The sequence below is a fragment of the Leucopleurus acutus genome (genome assembly GCF_964270905.1).
Source record: "Leucopleurus acutus genome assembly, chromosome: 1".
In the NCBI taxonomy this organism is placed as follows: domain Eukaryota; kingdom Metazoa; phylum Chordata; class Mammalia; order Artiodactyla; family Delphinidae; genus Leucopleurus; species Leucopleurus acutus.
This window is the reverse complement of record NC_139142.1, coordinates 200,115,093-200,134,347: the sequence shown is the minus strand read 5'-3', so window position 1 is coordinate 200,134,347 and position 19,255 is coordinate 200,115,093. Positions and strand designations below refer to the sequence as shown.

General features: G+C 40.3%; 1 protein-coding gene across 4 annotated transcripts in view; it reads left to right on the top strand.

The window, feature by feature from the left end:
* Window positions 1-558: 558 nt before the first annotated feature.
* Window positions 559-19,255, top strand: part of NSUN6 (NOP2/Sun RNA methyltransferase 6) — a 74,254-nt gene continuing 55,557 nt past the window's right edge. For 2 of the 4 annotated variants that reach the window (XM_082832906.1, XM_082832907.1), the window contains exons 1-3: window positions 559-1,262; window positions 3,613-3,768; window positions 8,488-8,567. In XM_082832906.1, the coding sequence (XP_082689032.1) occupies window positions 1,188-1,262; window positions 3,613-3,768; window positions 8,488-8,567 (311 nt within the window). In that variant the 5' untranslated portion in view covers window positions 559-1,187. Of the gene's footprint in view, window positions 1,263-3,612; window positions 3,769-4,951; window positions 5,053-8,487; window positions 8,568-19,255 lie in introns of those variants that run through there. The other 2 variants (XM_082832909.1, XM_082832908.1) reach the window with 2 other exon arrangements.

Sequence of the window (19,255 nt, the reverse complement as noted above, 5' to 3'; positions counted from 1 at the left end):
CAGAAAAAGACTTAAGAAAAAACTTCCTACAGTTCTGTATTAATGACAACGGTGTGTTTCAAAAAACACTGTCTCGGAGACAGAAGAATTATTTCTAGTTTCCTATTTTAATCACAGGAAACTATGCGACTTTCATTAGGTCCCTTCTCCCTTTGAATCTTTCCTCACCTGAAACACAAAGATTACGCTAAAGGTCTCCCGAGTTTTAAAGTAGAAATCAGCTCCGATACAGGGAACCTGTTAGTCTTATTCAACTAATTGTAAAAACTACCTGTGCGTTTTAAAGTTTTACCTGAGCATGTATGGATATTACAAGACCATTAACCCAGATTTTAAAAATGTGAATAATGTTTTTTCACAACTGAAGTCAGACCAGCAAGCCTAAGAGAGGGAAGTTAATTTCAGAAAATCAAAGGGTGGATGATAGGCCCAAATAAATTCAGGTTTCATTCTTGCTTTGGAGATCACCCAGCAGGTAACTGATTGACTCCTCACCTTATTCAGGCTAGCACGACCCAACCCTCCCCAATTAGCACCCAGCTCTGCCCGCCCAGCTCCGCCCAACAGCTGGATCTGTTTGCAGGTCCCGGAGGCAGCTCCGCCTCCATCCCCTTAAAGCACCCGCCCAGGCCCGCTGCACGTGGATGCGCCGCGGGCGGAGCTGGGAAACTCCGGAGACGTGACGTAGCGGCAATCTGCGGCTGCGGAATGGAGGGCAGGGGAAGGAAGGGTGGGCCGCATTGCCGGAAGTGACGCATGCCGGAAGCGGCTTTCTGACGAGAAACTGGGGCCGAGGGACTGGAGGTTAGGCCTTGGTGATCCCAGCCTGGTTTCCACATCTCCGCCCAGTTCACGGCGGCTTCACTCCTCACGGTTTTTTGTTTTGTTTTGTTTTTTTTCTCTGCAACGTGAGTGGCGTTGCCTCGCAGTGATTTCCGTGGGCGTCGCTAAAGAAGGACCTGGGAGGAGAGGAAGCCGCTGCAAACTGGCCAAGCTCCAGAAGGCGTGGAAGTACCTCCGCGTTTCCTATTTTAACTCGGCGTGAGCAGCGCGCTCTTCCCGGGCATCGGTGGTCCCGGCACGTTGTGGGTGGTATTCATTGCCCAGACGCTCCGTGTAATTAGGAGAGAGAAAAACCACCGTTTTCCAGCATTTCTCGTGGAGGAGGAGAACTAAGCGATAGGAAAATGTCTGTTTTCCCTAAAATATCTTTGAGACTTGAGGTTGAAAGCTATCTGAAAGCGGGCTTTATGAATGAAGAGGTAGGTCAGATAAACACGTTAGATGCTATTTGCAAAAATTCAAATATTTACACGCTCTAGAGAAATAGAAAAATAATCTAAAAGGCAATCAAATGTGTACAGCCGTTGTTTCTTAGTATTCGTCTTTCCGAATGTAAAATATGCTAGTATCTTTCTGCAGGTATTTAATGTATGCTTTCCGAGCTAAGAGGTGTATGGGGTGTATGTTTTAACATTTAGGAATGGGAAAGGAGGGAGGGGTAAAAAGCGGTTGTGTGTCTGGCGGCAAGAATGCACTGAAGGGATTACAAGGGGCAAGACAAGATCCCCGTCTCCGAGAATTTAAGTCCTGTAGAGAAGAAACGCCTGTACTCTTAGAGCGCCTGCCCTGGCGCTCAGGTGGAAGGTTTACTATCGTTCGGTGAGTGCTTCTTAAATGCCACCAGTTGTGCTAGATGAACCGCAGACCTTTACATCTTAATCTGGGCAGTCTTCTTTTGGTAGAGATTTCCTCCCCAATTTTTATAGATGAGAGAACTGAGGGTCCAAAGAGCGACGTTAAGTGAATCAAATTGACACCAATGTCATGTAACAGTGTTGAAATGTGAAGGTAAAGAGCTCAGGTCCAATGGGAAAAGGAATGGATCTGGGACCCCAAGCCCCTGGTTTGCATCCCAGTGCTTTGAGTGAGTTACTTCACATCCCTTAACCTTTCTTTCCTTTTCTGTGAAATTTGAGGACGGTTAACAGTACTAAAATTTCAAGGTTGTTGTTTTAACGTATTAATCGTAAGTGCAAGCACCTGGCAGCGTTTTGGCGCCTAATGGGTCCTCCACAAATGTTTCTTCTGTGTGCTGCTGGCAGTGCCGAGCCCAGAAGTCCTCAGTGAATGTTGATCGTCTTTGATTGCCAAGCCTGTGCTCTCTCCACCTTACCATCCCGCCTGTAGGCAATTTTGTATTTTCCAACTCTGGTTTTCTATTCGAAGTGAAGCCGCATAAATGTTACTCGTTTTCAAAGATTTTGGTGAAGCCATGACTTCTAGGTTTGATTTCTACATTTTATTTCCAGAGGTTATGTTAAGGGGCAAGACAGTACGGAAAGAGAAAATACCTTCTTGATTTCAAAGAACTTATAGTATAAGGAACGTGTTAAGAGAAATAGAGGCAGTCAGCAGTTTTTTTTCCCAGCAGTTTTTAAAATGGTTAACATTGTTTTATAAAAAAAGATTCAAATGTCTGTCTTTGACACCACTTCTGCCGCAAACCCACTAACTATACGATTTTACAAAAAGAAAACCCATCCCTTTGTAAAAAGTATCAAAGGTAATGGAATATTCAGTTAAAAAAAACAAACCTTGAGAGAGTACGAATATTTTTAGGCTAGTGGATTATTAGGCTGGCAAGTGGTTTATGAAGATTCTGTGAGGCTGGGTATAGTCAAAGATGACAAAAAAAAGGGGAAATACTTGTCTCAAAAGCTTTAGTTAATTACAAGGAAACTCGGTCGTTTGAGTCTTTATAACTTTATTTCTGACAGGTATCTTGCTACCTGTCTGTTTTTGGACAATATCTTTTACATTTAATAATATTATATTAAGAAGCTGATGTTATGGGGGCTCTTTGGGTGACGGTATCAGCGTTACTTACTCCTCAAGTATTGGTGTTTTAAAACGTTACTAGCCAATTTGCTCTAGGATACGGGGTTAGCAAGGAACTAATTCTACAGAAGTGATGTAACAGTTAATGTTTTTAGAAATAAGTAGAATGAAATCCTGAATTTATATGAATAAATGTAGCAGATATGTTAATAATGCTTTTTGGCTGTGTTGGGTCTTTGTTCCTGCGTGCAGGCTTTCTCTAGTTGCCGCGAGCAGGGGCTGCTCTTTGCTGCGGTGCGCGGGCTTCTCATTGCGGTGGCTTCTCTTGTTGCGGAGCACGGGCTCCAGGCGCGTGGGCTTCAGTAGTTGTGGCTCGCGGGCTGTAGAGCGCAGGCTCAGTAGTTATGGCGCACGGACCTAGTTGCTTCGTGGCACGTGGGATCTTTCCGGACCAGGGCTCGAACCCGGGCTCGAACCCGTGTCCCCTGCATTGGCAGGCAGATTCTTAGCCACTGCACCACCAGGGAAGCCCGAGGCAGTGTTTTCTAAGCCCTTTTTGTCTGGTGTTTCACTGTGTATTTATTAGCATAACCCTGTGAAATATCGCGATTCCCGTAGTGTTATTAACACATAAACAATGCAGAAAAGTGAAATGGAATCGAATAATTGCCGAATGATGTTTCATTAATTGGAACAAATGTATAGACATATATCTTGCTTAATATTTTTAGTTTGTATAATGAAACTGAAACGTTCTTTTCTTCTTTTCAGGTTGTATCTGTTTTAGGTAAAGAAGCAGCAGAAAGGAAGTTTGAAACTCTGTTACATAAGTTGTCCCACCCTCCATCATTCACTACTGTCAGAGTGAATACGCATCTGGCCTCAGTACAACATGTGAAAAGTCTGTTATTTGATGAGCTTCAGAAGGTTCGTGCACATTTTTGTCATTATGTACAGAATTAGATTTCTACAATCTGTGTCATGTCACTCCTCACTAATATCATGTGAACGATATACTATTACAAGTTTACAAATAAGGAAATTGAGGATCACGAATGTTGTTCAAGGTTATGTAGTGAGTGCTTATGCTAGAGCTTGAACCTAGTACTTCTGATTCTGAATTAATTTAGTGACTGGATAGGTCTCTCGACCCCTCTGGGCCTCCGTTGCTTCGTCATTAAAATACATAAGTGGTCCATTCTAATCCTAAAAGTCTGTGATATTGTAATAAGCAGCATATAACGACCATGAGGGCAGATCACGTAGCCAAGGTGAGCCCAGAGGTAAGAAGGTGCCTACTGATTACCTGTAGGATTATATTTTTTATTTTAATATAATAATTTAATTAAATATAATAAAAGGAGGAAAATAATGTAAAGATATGTTTTAAAGATAAAACAACACAAATGTTTTTTTGTTCAACCAATAAAATAGTTTTGGCATAATACTAATTTTCTGTAAGTGAAAACAGTATTATAAAATGGCATTTTTAAAGTTCCATGCAGAAAAATAATATTGGAATTTTCTTGTTTATATTGTCTTCTTTGCTTTCAAAAGCTGTACTTTTTTTTTTTTTTTTTTTTTTGCGGTACACGTGGCCTCTCACTGTTGTGGCCTCTCCCGTTGCGGGGCACAGGCTCCAGACGCGCAGGCTCAGCGGCCACGGCTCATGGGCCTAGCCGCTCCGCGGCATGTGGGATCTTCCCAGACCGGGGCACAAACCCGTGTCCCCTGCATTGGCAGGCGGACTCTCAACCACTGCGCCACCAGGGAAACCCCAAAAGCTGTACATTTTATAAGTGAAATAAGTCAGATAATGAAAGACAAATACTGCATGATATCACTTATATGTGGAATCTAAAAAATACAACTAACTAGTGAATATAACAAAAAAGAAGCAGACTCACAGATACAGGGAACAAACAAGTGGTTACCAGTGGGGAGGGAGGGGGAGGGGCAGTATAGGGGTGGGAGTGGGAGGGACAAACTATTGGGTGTAGGACAGGCTTAAGGATGTGTTGTACAACATGGGAAATACAGCCAATATTTTGTAGTAACTGTAAATGAAAGGTAACCTTTGAAAATTGTATTAAAAATTTTTTTAAACCAGAAAGAAAACCCCAAAGCTGTGCATTTTGTGTTTCATACACTGTGTACTGAAACTTGCCTCCAAAGAAATGTAAGATGGAGGAAAACAGATGCTTGGAGGGGGTACGTCAAGTTGTATTTTGTAGTTATTATATCTCTTCTAACAAATAACCATGATGGGTGTCAGCAGACCTATTTCTACGTAATTGCCTAAATGAAAAGGAAGAGGTAAGCATGCTTAAAAGACTTGGATTTGTATATCACAGGCTGTGTTATCAGTTTACTCTGGATATAACTTACAGAAATTTTCAGAGAATTTTCACTGGTATTCTTTTTTTAAAATTTTATTGATGTATTGTTGATTTACAGGGTTGTGTTAATTTCTGCTGTACAGCAAAGTGACTCAGTTATGCATATAAATATAATTTTTTTTTTTTTTGGTACGGGGGCCTCTCACTGTTGTGGCCTCTCCCGTTGTGGAGCACAGGCTCCAGACATGCAGGCTCAGCGGCCATGGCTCACGGGCCCAGCTGCTCTGCGGCATGTGGGATCTTCCCAGACCGGAGCACGAACCCATGTCCCCTGCATCGGCAGGCGGACTCCCAACCACTGCGCCACCAGGGAAGCCCTAAATATTCTTTTTCATATTCTTTTCCATTATGGTTTATTACAGGATATAGTTCCCTGTGCTGTACAAATAGGACCTTTTTGTTTGATTCATTTATTTTTTGTCTTTAACCTCATTGCATTTATGGAATGTTTATCGTACTCTCTTTAAGAACAATTCTATGAACTTCCAGTTGTGAGGAGATGACCAGGTTATAAGAAGAACCAGCTACGATTTCTGGCTGTATGAGAACAAAACTTAGTATAATAATTTTAAATAAGACTTGGAGAAAGGTTAATCTGATTTTTAATAAGAGCAGTAATTTTATTGAGAGTAATGGCATTAGGCATAAAATATAAGCAGTTCCTCTAAGCAACTAAAATTATTACTTTTATGTAGTCATGCATGTAGGTTTTCAGTATGAAGGAAACTGTTCTGAGGCCCATAAGGTGTCCATAAGTCAGGCAGATCCAGATTGTTTTCTTTTCTAGCAAATTATTCCTAGAGTTTAGATAATCTAGGATCCCACTGTGATGGGAATAGAAGATCTCAGGTGTTGTATCTAAGAGCAGGCAGACGAAGTCACTCCGGGCTTTTGAGTCCCTCTCCTTGAAGGTTAAGGTAAGACTAAGGAGGTTGGGTCGTGGGCACTAGGTAAGTATCTGGTGGTTTGAGCAGTGCCTGTTTGCAGCAGGAAAGGAGATTCGCAGGAGGTTTTAGATTGTACATCTCCTTTCTTTTGCCATGTCCCAAGCTCGTGTGTGTCCTAAAGACATATCCTGAATGGTATATGAGTGGGTGCTTTGTCTCCAAATATCTTTGTGTCCCATATTGAAATTTAATCATTTAAAATTTCATTTGACTGGTGAGGGATGTGGAGAAACTGGGACCTTTATACGTTGCAGGTGGGAAAGTCAAGTGGTTTGGCTTCTTTGGAAGACAGTTTGGTGGTCTCTTAAAAAGTTAAACATAAATTTACTGTACAACCCAGCAGTTCCACTCCTAGGTGTCTACCCAAGAGACATGAAAACATACGTCCATGCAAAGGCTTGGGCATGAACATTAATAGCAGCATTGTTCATAATAACCAAAAGGGAGAAGCTATGCAAATGTCCATCGACTGGTGAATAGGAAAACAAAACGTGGTATGTTCACACAGGGGAACAGTACAGCAATGAAAGTGGTGAGCTGATACGTGCTACCACTTGGGTGAACCTCAAAAAAACTATAGTGAGTGAAAGAAGCCACACACAAGACAGTGTGATCCTTTTTATATGAGATGTCTCGAAAAGGCAGATTTCTAGAGAAAGAAAGTAGGTTAGTGGTTGCCTGGGGTTGGAGCTGGGAACAGGCATTGGCTGCAGATGGACATGAGGAATCATAGTGTGTTGATGGACAGGATCTGAAATTGGATTCTAGTGATGGTCACACAATTCTGTAAATTTACTAAAAATCATTGAATTGTGCATTTAAAATGGGTACATTTTATGGTATGTAAATTAACCTCACTAAGGCTGTTTTAAAAAGGGCATGGGGGAGAAACAGAAAAACAAGCAGGTGATATTCCTGGTTTAAAAAAACATTTGTGGTGTTTTATGGAAGTTACAGACGTGTGGTTTTATAAAAGTTTTATTTCTATATCATTTTAATATCTGATAAAAAGGAGAGAAGGGAAACCTTGGCCTGAGGAGGATTGATCTCTATGTAGACTATTTCAATAGTATAAAGAAATAGTACTTCCAAAGCAAAACAAAAACAAATGGCAAAATTCATTCTCTTCTCCTTGGAAGGATCCATAGTCTGGATGCTGTAAGGTATCAAACTGAGAGCACATGAGGGAGAGAGGGGAAAAAAAAGGGAGAGAGGTTTGAATGAGTTTGCCCTTAAGGTTTCTTACTATTCTGTTGGATAGGGTTAGTTCACAGTATTCTTTGCCTGGAGGAAGCAGAAGGCAGAAGAGCTGTTGACTTGGTAGAAATATAGTCAGATTTCTAAAATCTGAAGAATTTATTTTCTCTTTCCTTATCAACTTAGAAATAGGTTGATTTTGGGAGTTTTCTGTAGGTAGTGTATGGATACTACAAGGCAATGCAAATATCTGTTATGGTCACTGCTCTTTGGTGTATTATGTGAAAATGAATGAGTCGATAATCCCTAGCTTACATGTCAGAGACTTGTTCTCCAGTATTTGCGTGTTGCCCTCCGATAGGGTACACAGCCCTTGCTGTCCCGTCCACTGTTCCGCGTGGAGTGCCCGGTTGTCTTCCGCCTGCAACGGTGGTGTGCTGGTACATACTGCACAACCCACTTTCTGGGAAAAATAATGCTGGTGTGTGGTGTTTGCTGAGTTTTGTGGTGTAAACGCTCCCACTCTGGTCGATTTCAAGCTACCAGCATGACCATGGAGTTGGGAAGAGCTGCACAGAGTTGGCTCCCATGAGACTGGGAGTTGGCCCCAGCACCTATGCCACTGGCCCTGCACTTGTTTCTAGTCTGAAGGCCAAGTATGGTAGAGGATACTGAAAATCCTGAGCCTTTGCCAGGAAGCATCATCCAACTGACATGGCATCCAGTGTTGATAATATATAATAAATAGCGTTTAGTAATCTCAATCTTTAATGTCCTATGCATGCAATCCTATATTGGATACGTGTTTTCAGAGTAAGTCACGTAAGGTCAACAGTGGTTCATGTTTCCAAAGTCAAAAACAGTAAGCAAAATTGAGCCTTTTACTTGTAAAGAAGTTAAGATACTTGAGAATCAAATTATAGAGAAAACGTTGTTGTTTTGAAGTCTTTGATTTTTTATAGTATCCCGTGGAATAAAGTGAAAATACCCTAAGTCAAGCTCATTACCGTGCTCTGCTAGGTAATGACACTGAAAAGCTCTGTAACTTGAAATTTAACCAATATACTGATTGCTTTGTAATCCTGTGTGTTTATTTTTAACAGCAGTTTAATGGATTAAGTTTTCCTATTCTTCAGCATCCAGACCTTCAGGATGTCTTACTTATTCCTGTTATTGGACCTAGGTTTGTAACTATTTCATTTTCAAATTGTATTCTTCTAAATAAAAATGTCACAGGTTCTTTTTTACTGTTTAGTGACAGTACTAAGTTTCTCCATTATTAAGATAGGAATTCACAAACTTGGTAAATGCTGACTGTATAGTCTTTCATGGAAAATATTACAAAAGAACACTAGGAATGGGCCCAGATACCTTGAGAGTAATGCATTGTACTCATGTTTAGTGCAGTGATTGATTTTTTTTTCTGTGTTATATCATTTTCTTTTCTTTTTAAACATCTTTATTGGAGTATAATTGCTTTACAATGTTGTGTTAGTTTCTGCTGTGCAGTGATTGATTTTTTTCCATTCTGTAAGAAAATTACTTTTACATTTGTTTACTTGTATATCTTGATTCCACTGCTCAATTAAAACTTTATTGAGCTACGACAAAAATACAAAGCAACGTTTTCTACTTTAATAATTGATATGTTCGTAAAATTTTATTAATTCAGTCATGTTAAATTACTGTTTGTTCTCTGAGTAGAACAGACACTGTGTTTGGTGGAATGTGTTTAAAATTTGAAAAAATCGGCTTTCATATTATGATGGGTGTTGTATTGAAAATCCCTAATTGTGATAAAATTTTTTTAATACCCCTAAGACTTATAATAAACATAAAAATGCTCATTTTGTTAAAGCTTTAAAGTAATTTAGTGGTCAACAGTAGAGCAGTGGTTTTTGGTTTATCCACGCAGTGGATTATTATATGGCCTTTATTATTATTATTTTTATATGGCCTTTAATGTGGGAGAATTATATGTACAAAGAAAAGGTGATGTTCTCGATAAATTAAATACCAAAAGCATGTTGCTCTGTATAGGAATGTAAGAAATCACATTTCTTTTGCAACTAAAAAACACAACTACAGATTTATATATATATTTATTTATATACGGAAAAAAGTCTGGAGGGTATAACATACCCAGCTGTTGACAGGGATTAACTCTGAGGAAGTTGGATTGGGAGAAACTGAGTAAGAGGAGATTTTCACTTGTAATATTTCTGTCTTTTTTTTTTTTTTTTACCATAAGCACGTATTACTTCTGCAATTAAAAAAGTTGATTTTGTAAACTCCCCCTTTTTTTTTTTTTTGGCTGTGTCGGGTCTTAGTTGCGGCACGCGGGATCTTCATTGAGGCTCACGGGGTCTTTCGTTGCAGTGTGGGGGCTTCTCTGTAGTTGTGGTGCGTGGGCTCTGTAGTTTGCAGCACGCGGGCTCTCGTTGAGGTGTGCGAGCTCCGTAGTTGTGGCGCGTGGGCTTAGTTGCCCTGCGGCATGTGGGATCTTAGTTCCCCAACCAGGGATTGAAACCGCATCCCCTGCATTGGAAGGTAGATTCTTTACCACTGGACCACCAGGCAAGTCCCGATTTTGTAAACTCCTTCTTCTAGCTCTTTGTTAAGGGGGAATTTGCAGTAGTGAAATGCAGAGATCTTAATTAAGTGTACTATTTGCTGAGTTTTGGTAAATTCATACAACTGTGTAGTCAAGACTCACCCCCATCAAGATATACACCATTTCCATCACCCAGAAAATTCTCTGCATTCTGCCCCTCTACCAGGAAACCAGTGTTTTGATTTCTTTCATCTCCTAGTTATAAACCAGTTAGTTACTACAGTTGATCACAGTCACAGGTCTTTTGAGACCTGTGATTCATTTCAGAATGTACTGTGGCCTCCGTAGTTTTCCATAATCCTATATAACACTATTTCATTCTTTTTACTGGCTATGTAATAATTCTTTCATCTGTTCTTTGTAGTGAGCTAAACTACTCATTAAAACATTAGTGGGGACTTCCCTGGTGGTGTAGTGGTTAAGAATCCGCCTGCCAATGCAGGGGACATGGGTTTGAGACCTGGTCTGGGAAGATCCCACATGCCGCAGAGCAGCTAAGCCCGTGTGCCACAGCTACTGAAGCCCATGCCCCTATATCCCGTGCACCACAACAAGAGAAGCCCGAGCACTGCAACAAACAGTAGCTCCCGTTCACTCCAACTAAAGAAAGCCCGCGCACAGCAACGAAGACCAAAAATGCAGCCGAAAGTGAATAAAAAGTTAAAAAAAGTTAAAGCATTAGTGAACTATAAAACACAAACGGTAAGTTACTACAGGAAAGCACTAAGAAATCTTTTAGGATTGTGGATTCATATACCTACCTTTTGTTTCTAAAAGGAGCAGTTCGGCTCTTTTTTGTCTTTTAAACTCATCATCACTTTTATTAGGTATCTTTTGACTTTCCACTATGAAAATTGAAGAAATTCTTATGCTTAAATTTGCCCTAAAACCTCCACCAACCAATTTTTATTTACTGTTAGTTTTTTAACAATGTAAAGCTTTGTAACATTTTTATTCTACAAGCATAATGCAAATGAATGCAGTGCTTGCTTGTAGCCCTATTGGTAGTTTATTTCTGAGTTCTTTATCTTAATTGATCTCTTGGTTGATCGAATAGCGTCATGTAGCAGGTCTCCAGTACCTGCTTCCCTTCCCCCAAGTATGTCTCTTGTACGCTCTGTTTCCTTTCTCGCTTGAGAATTGCTTGTTGCCTTTATATTTAAACAACAACTTATAGGCTGATTATAGTCATTTCAAGTCACATGTTATTTCCCTCAGCCCTTTGTAGACACTGCTTCTACAATCTTAGGACCTCACGTGTTGCTATGAAGAAATCTGAGGCCAAAAAATATTTTCCCCCTTACAACAGAATCTTGATTTTTCACTTGGAGATCTATGGGATTCTTAGGCACTGGACTGGGGTATACCTTATAATAATAATAATAATTGTTATTAATATTTATAATAATAATAATTATTATTATTCTCCTTAGTTTTCATTGAAATGCAATGTAATTTTTAAATTACAAGTCTTCTGGTAGGTCTTTGAATATCTTTGTTGCATATTCCTGCCCGCTCTGTTAGGAGGACACTGGTAGTCCATGTGTTGGTTTTCCAGGGCAGATGCTCCCTGTGTTGGGACACCCCCAGACAGCCCAGGGTCTTGTGACAGGCTGGAGGGACTCACAGGACTCAGCATCTAGTCAGGCTCATGGCGGGGATTTATTACACGAAAGGGGTACAAAAGCAGAAACCAGCAGAGGGAAAAGGCATGCGGGGTAAAGTCTGGAAGAAACCAGGCGCAAGCTTCTGGGCGTCTCTCCCCACGGAGCTACCAGGACAGCCTTCATCCTTCCAGCAGTCAGTTGTGACATGTATAGAATCATTGTCTATGAGAGGAGCCCATTAGAGACCCAGCACCCAAGGTTTTAGTTGGGTGCTTGGTCATCTGGGCGCCCTCTGCCTGGCATGTAATGGAATTCCAGGCTCCCAAAAGGAAAGCAGGTGTTCAGCATAACCACACAGCTTGGACGAACAGTTTAGGAACAGTAATTCACTCTTAAGAGGTGGTTTTATGTCAGTGCTGGGAACTGTTGGCCAGTCAAGGTTCCAGATGCTGCCAAGGGCCAGCCTTCCCAGCAGGCCTTTCTAAGAATAGCTGTCGCAGGCCTGTTACAGTAACTCTTGAATTTCACAGGGTTTACTATCCTTTACTTGCTGAGCTGGGCTAGTTCACTTTTGTTCTTTATTTTTTTAATCTTGTTATTATATCCCTTTTTTAAGGTTCTTTTTAGTTTCTTTGAAACTATGCAGAGGTTATTTGAAATTCTGCCCTTTTTTGGTCTGTACATTTTGTACTGCCTTTTGTTTATTACAACTTTGTTTACTACTACGGATGTCCCTTGGTATCCATGGGAGACTGGTTCCAGGATGCCCCGCTCCCCCCCAACATACCAATCATCACAGAGGCTCAAGTCTCATATAAACTGATGTAGTGTTTGCATATAGCTCATGCACATCCTTCAGTGTGCTTTAAAGCATTTCTAGATTACTTACAATACTTAATACTATGTAAGTGGTTGCCAGTGCACAGCAAATTCAAGTTTTGCTTTTAGGAATTTTCTGGAATTAAAAAAAATGTTTTTTCATCTGCGCTTGGTTGAATCCATGGACGCAGAACCTGAGGGTAGACAGGGCCATCTGTATCTACACATAGTTCCCAGTTTGAATGAATCCTTGAATGAAAACTTTCACATAGATTCACCTAGTTTGCACTTCGGGTCAAGTGTATACCTAGACAACTCATCAGATGTGTCTTTCAAAATACTTTCACCAGGTCTTTCCTAGTGGCACAACTCTAGTCCTGGTGAGCTGAGCTGAAGAAGACTAAGGCTCTGTGAGGGGATCCAGCTCATAGCTTTTTTGTTGGGGGCTTTAATTTTTGTTAACGCTTAGTGAACTCAGGGGAGGAATGACAGAGTTGCTTGCGCTTTCCCTTCTCTTCCCTTAGCTACTTCTAGGCAGTTTGTCCAGTTTTGTTACAGAAAACAGAGATTGTCTGCTTGTGCCAATTTTGCCAGTCCAGTCCTCTTTCATCTTTATCTGCAGGGCACAGGACACTGACAAGACGCTCCCAGATTCTCCTTTTTTCTGTCTGACCCTCTGGTCCTGGATCTAAGCAGTAAATATTTGTTTAGGCACCCAGAAGCCTTTCCTTTTCAGAAGCATTCATACCCTGTTGAGGAACTAGGTTTGATCCAAATTTTACTGTGTTAGCTAATTATTCTTAATCATTTGGGTAATAGCTGTTTCTTAGTTTTCTTGCAAATGGGATTTTCTTTTAGGTTTTTCATTCCCCATTTCTGTGGGCTTTAGAAAAAGGAATATATTTATACTTTTATTCTTTGACTAATCTTTTACTAGAAGCTCAACATCATCCAGTTATTTACGATATCAAAACATAGGTTAAACTATTTATAGGCAGTAAACAATTTAAAAAGTAATTTCTCACCATAAAATTCAGGTTCCCTCATTTAACATGCTATTTAATTTACTGATCAAATATATTTTAATGTTAGGAAGGTTTTTTTGTTGTTGTTGTTAGGAAGGTTTTATCACTGGTAATTAGATTGAACATAAGGTTGTAATGCTGATTTTGATGGTATCAGTGTCAGCTTTATTGAAAAACTTAGAGAAAATTGAATGCCAGGCTTTTCTTCATACAAGAGTATTTTTCTTTTTTTTTATCAAATTATAGTTGATTTACAGTGTGTGGTTAGTTTCAGGTGTACAGCAAAGTGACTCAGTTAAATATTCCTTTTCAGATTCTTTTCCCTTATAAGCTGTTACAAAATATTGAGTAGAGTTTCCTGTGCTATACAGTAGGCCCTTGTTGGTTGTCTGTTTTATATATAGTAGTGTGTATATGTTAATCCCAAACTCCTAATTCATTCCCCCCCACTCCCAACACAAGAGTATTTTTTTTAATTGAAGTATAGTTGATTTACAATGTTGTGTTAATTTCTGCTGTACAGCAAAGTGAATCAGGTATACATCTACATATATCCACTCTTTTTTAGATTCTTTTCCCATATAGGTCATTACAGAGTATTGAGTAGAGTTCCCTGTGTATACAGTAGGTCCTTATTAGTTATCTATTTTATATATAGTAGTGTGTGTATGTCAATCCCAATCTCCCAATTTATTGTTCTTCTCCCCCCATGACCATAAGTTTGTTTTCTACATTGATACAAGAGTATTTTTTTAATGTTTATTTTACTATTTATTTTTATTTTTGGCTGTGTGCAATTAAGTACCTTCTTACTATTTTTCCTCCAATCTTTTTTTTTTTTTTTTTTTGCGGTACGCGGGCCTCTCACTGTTGTGGCCTCTCCCATTGCGGAGCACAGACTCCGGACGCGCAGGCTCAGAGGTCATGGCTCACGGGCACAGCCGTTCTGCGGCATGTGGGATCTTCCCGGACCGGGGCATGAACCCGTGTCCCCTGCATCGGCAGGCGGACTCAACCACTGCGCCACCAGGGAAGCCCCTCCTCCAATCTTTATTACTGTTCAATTGGAAAATCATCTTTCTTTAATGTTGCTTCACTCCTTTATTTAGAAACAGTTCAATAAAAATCAAGCTTTTAGTATTTTTTATGGCCCTATGTCAACTTTTACATTTCCTTGCTGAAATTTCAGTGAAGCTGACATACACCTTGACACTTGCATATGCTATCTTACATTTTTATACGATTACTTCTTGTGTTGAGGGATCCCCAAGACCACTCCCTGGCTCTGTGATTCCCTAGGAGGGCTCAGAGGACTCAGCATATAATCATATGCGTGCCTATGATTTAATCAGTGAAAGGATCTGAAGGAAGATCAGCAAAATAAAAGGTGCATGGGATGAGGTCTAGGGAAAACCATTTGCAAGCTGTAGGGTCTTTTTCCAGCGGAGTCATACACGGTGCACTTAACTCCGTCAGTAAACGAGCTTGACAACATATATGTGAGATGTCACCAGCCAGGGAAGCTCTAATGAGACACGGCATCCAGGATTTTCATTCAGGGCAGGTTGTGTGGGTACCTCCTGCCTGGTATTTACCCAGATTCCAGCCTCCCAGAAGGAAACTCAGTGTCCACCGTAAACCATATTATTTGTTTACAAATACATTGTTAGAAACAGTGTAGGCACAGTGAGCTACCCTTATCAGTTCATAGTGGGAACTCCCCTGATTCTAAGTTCCAAAACACTAGCCGAGGACCAGCCTTGTCACCAGGCCTTCCAAAGAAAGGATAGCAGTTCTGGCCCCCTGTGTTAAGACTCATCTTTGTGGTCTCCCATTCTCTTCTCGCCATGAAATGGTTATTCTCATAAAAACTTTCTGATTAACACTACAGGGTTCCATTTCACAAGATATGTTTTGAATTGGTGCTATGTGTGAGACCCAAAGATGTTATAAAGATGGATGAAACATAGTTTCTAAAAGCAGGGAATATTGGTACAAGTCAAAATGCAATAGATGCCGTGGTAGGGGTATGAATTAAATACCATTAGAGCATAGAAGAAGAAGGGCTGAGTGCAAAGAAGTGGGTAAAGATTTTCTCCAAATAGATGTAACTTCAGTTGAACCTTGAAGGTGAGTAAGAATTAGGTGGATGAGGAGATAAAGTAGGTAAGGGTATGTGAGATAGAGAACATATGCAAAAAGTACAGAGGTGTGAAAATAGATGGTGGTTCATGACAAAAGTGATCAGTTTGGCTAATCAGTTCTCAGATTGGTGAAAGAAGATGCTGAAGTAGTTAGGTAGATGTGAAATGTAAAGGGTTTTTGCTTTTAAACTAAGGAGTGTTTTTTGCATAGAATATAGGAGCCAAATAATTTTTATTACAGTCATGATTTTAGAAATACAATACTGGTAGTAGCATAAAGGTATGTTTTCCAAACTGCATGTAGATCATGACCCATTAGTAGGTTGTGAAATGAATGTAATTGGTTTTTTATGGGTTTTTTTTTTTTTTTTTTTTTTTTTTTTTTGGCGGTACGTGGGCCTCTCACTGTTGTGGCCTCTTCCGTTGTGGAGGCTCCAGACACGCAGGCTCAGCGGCCATGGCTCATGGGCCCAGCCGCTCCGTGGCATGTGGGAATCTTCCCAGACCGGGGCATGAACCCGTGTCCCCTGCATCGGCAGGCAGACTCTCAACCACTGTGCCACCAGGGAAGCCCTATGGGCTTTTTTTAAAAAAAGAAATGGGGTATTTTATAATATATTGGATTGTACATAATAAGGTATTTTGTGAAATGTTTGCTATAAATGTATGTGTGTGTATACACATGTGTACTGGGATGTGATTTAAGTGCATTTCTTACCCTGGGTTACAGCCAGAAAAGCTTAAACACTTTTTTCAAAAGAAGATGAATTGCAAAACTGGAGCCAAGTTAGGGAACAATTCAGTCTTTTATTCCCAGCAATACAGTGAACTAGATAACTTGAGGATGTTTCTGCTACATAGGACTAGGAATACTGACTAAAAGGTCATAAAATGCACAGTGGAGTGATTAAGAATGTAAGTGAAATATTCAGTGGTTAGAATGAAGAGTAACTGAAAACAGAGCAGTAAGTGTGTGAGCTAAGATTAAGGGTTGGGGGATTTGAGGGAGACAATGCTTGGTCCCCTGAATTTAGGGGCTTTGGCTTTTTAAAAAAATTTAATTAATTTTTGGCTGCATTGGGTCTTCTTTTGCTGCACACGGGCTTTCTCTAGTTGTGGTGAGAGGGGGCTGCTCTTCGTTGCGGTGCACGGGCTTCTCATTGCGGTGGCTTCTCCTGTTGTGGAGCATGGGCTCTAGGCACACGGGCTCGGTAGTTGTGGCTTGCAGGCTCTAGAGCACAGACTGAGTAGTTGTGGCGCACGGGCTTAGTTCCTCTGCAGCATGTGGGATCTTCCCGGATCAGGGCTTGAACCCAATGCAGTCCCCTGCATTGGCAGGCGGATTCTTAACTACTGTGCCACCAGGGAAGTCCCTTGGGGGGTGTTTGGTTTTAACAAGAGGATTCTGGTGCTAGGAGGTGAGAAACATCCGGCAGTCAGTACAAGGCAGTAATTAGGATTTGGATCGCTCTTGCCTTGGAGTTTTTAGTTGGAGGAAAAAAAAATCTCTGAGATGCAGAACTCAGAGGTTTCATACCTATAAGGGCTTGGAATTCAAATTCATACCACCCAAGTGGTCTGGAAACCTGCAGTTTGGGAAATTAACATAAAAATTGGATCCTAAGCTAGTTCCTGGGATGCTTGAAACCACTCTGGAGTGACACCCATTAGCCCAGGCCATGCACCTTTGAGGACCAGTGTATACAACAAACTGAAGGGATTAGAGTCCCCCAGAACTGTAGCAAATAGAGCTAACCGGTAGAGACTATAAAATCAGTCTCCTTGAAATGATAAAAAACAAAGGAAGAATCTAAAACATAAAAAACCCTAAGACGGAAAAAAAGAATTGAAAAAGAATTTCTAGAAATAAAAATATCATTAAAATTAAAAACTCATTCAATGAGCCAAACTGAAGATTAGACCCAACAGATGAGAGAATTAATGAACTAGAAGATGACTCATAGGAAATTACCCAGAATGCAGCAGGTAAAGAAGGTAAAGCAGTTGAAAGTATGAAACTGAGTCATGGAAAAAAGAATGAAACGGCACTACACGTTTCTAGTGAATCCCAGATGTATAGATTAGAAATAATGGGGAAAGACAATAATCAAAAATATAATGACAAAGAATTTTCCAGAATTGATGAAAGTCAGATTTAAGGAATACAGTGTCTGAAGCCAAAAGTAAAGATAAATCCATATCTAGGTACTTCAGAATGGAACTTAAGAACACCAGAGACATCAGGAGCATCTGAAGGCAACCAAAGATAAAACGTGGAAGCTATCTCAGTGATCAGGTTAAGAGGTGACGCACGTCTGATGTCAGGGGATGGGCCCGGAAGACCTGTCAGAGAATTAGAGGTGGCATCACTTGGTAACTCAGTGAATGTTAGAAGTTTTAGGAAGAAGAGATTTAAGATGATGCCAGGCTTTCCAGTCTGGCTATTCAGATAGATAATGGCACTTTGTTCAAGACTGGAAACAGGAGGATGAGAAGCATTGGGGTGTTAGCAAGGATTTGAGGAGTGGGTCAGAGAATCATAACGTTGTTCAGGACTTGTTGAGTTTGAAATAACTGTGGGACATGTATATATAGCTACCTGCAGGTAATCAGTCTGGAAAGGCTAATCATTAGAATATGTGGGTTAATAACAAGGTCCTGAAAACATAGGAAGAACACTCTTTGACATAAATCACAGCAAGATCTTTTTGGATCCACCTCCTAGAGTAATGGAAATAAAAACAAAAATAAACAAATGGGACCTAATGAAACTTCAAAGCTTTTGCACAGCAAAGGAAACCATAAACAAGACAAAAAGACAACCCTCAGAATGGGAGAAAATATTTGCAAACGAATCAATGGACAGAGGATCAATCTCCAAAATATATAAACAGCTCATGCAGCTCAATATTAAAAAAACAAACAACCCAATCCAAATTGGGAGAAGACCTAAATAGACATTTCTCCAAAGAAGACATACAGATGGCCAAGAGGAACATGAAAAGCTGCTCAACATCACTAATTATTAGAGAAATGCAAATCAAAACTACAATGAGGTATCACGTCACACCAGTTAGAATGGGCATCATCGAAAAATCTACAAACAGCAAATGCTGGAGAGGGTGTGGAGAAAAGGGAACCTCTTGCACTGTTGGTGGGAATGTAAATTGATACAGCCACTATGGAGAACTGTATGGAGGTTCCTTAAAAAACAAAGTAGCGCTACCATATGACCCAGGAATCCTACTACTGGGCATATACCCAGAGAAAACCATAATTCAAAAAGACACATGCACCCCAATGTTCACTGCAGCACTATTTACAATAGCCAGGTCATGGAAGCAACCTAAATGCCCATTGACAGACGAATGGATAAAGAAGATGTGGTACATATATACAATGGAATATTACTCAGCCATAAAAAGGAACGAAATTGGGTTATTTGTTGAGACATGGATGGATCCAGAGACTGTCATACAGAGTGAAGTAAGTCAGAAAGAAAAACAAATATTGTATATTAACGCATGTATGTGGAACCTAGAAAAATGGTACAGATGAACCGGTTTGCAGGGCAGAAATTGAGACACAGATGTAGAGAACAAACGTATGGACACCAAGGGGAGAAAGCGGCGGGGGTGGTGGTGGTGGTGTGATGAATTGGG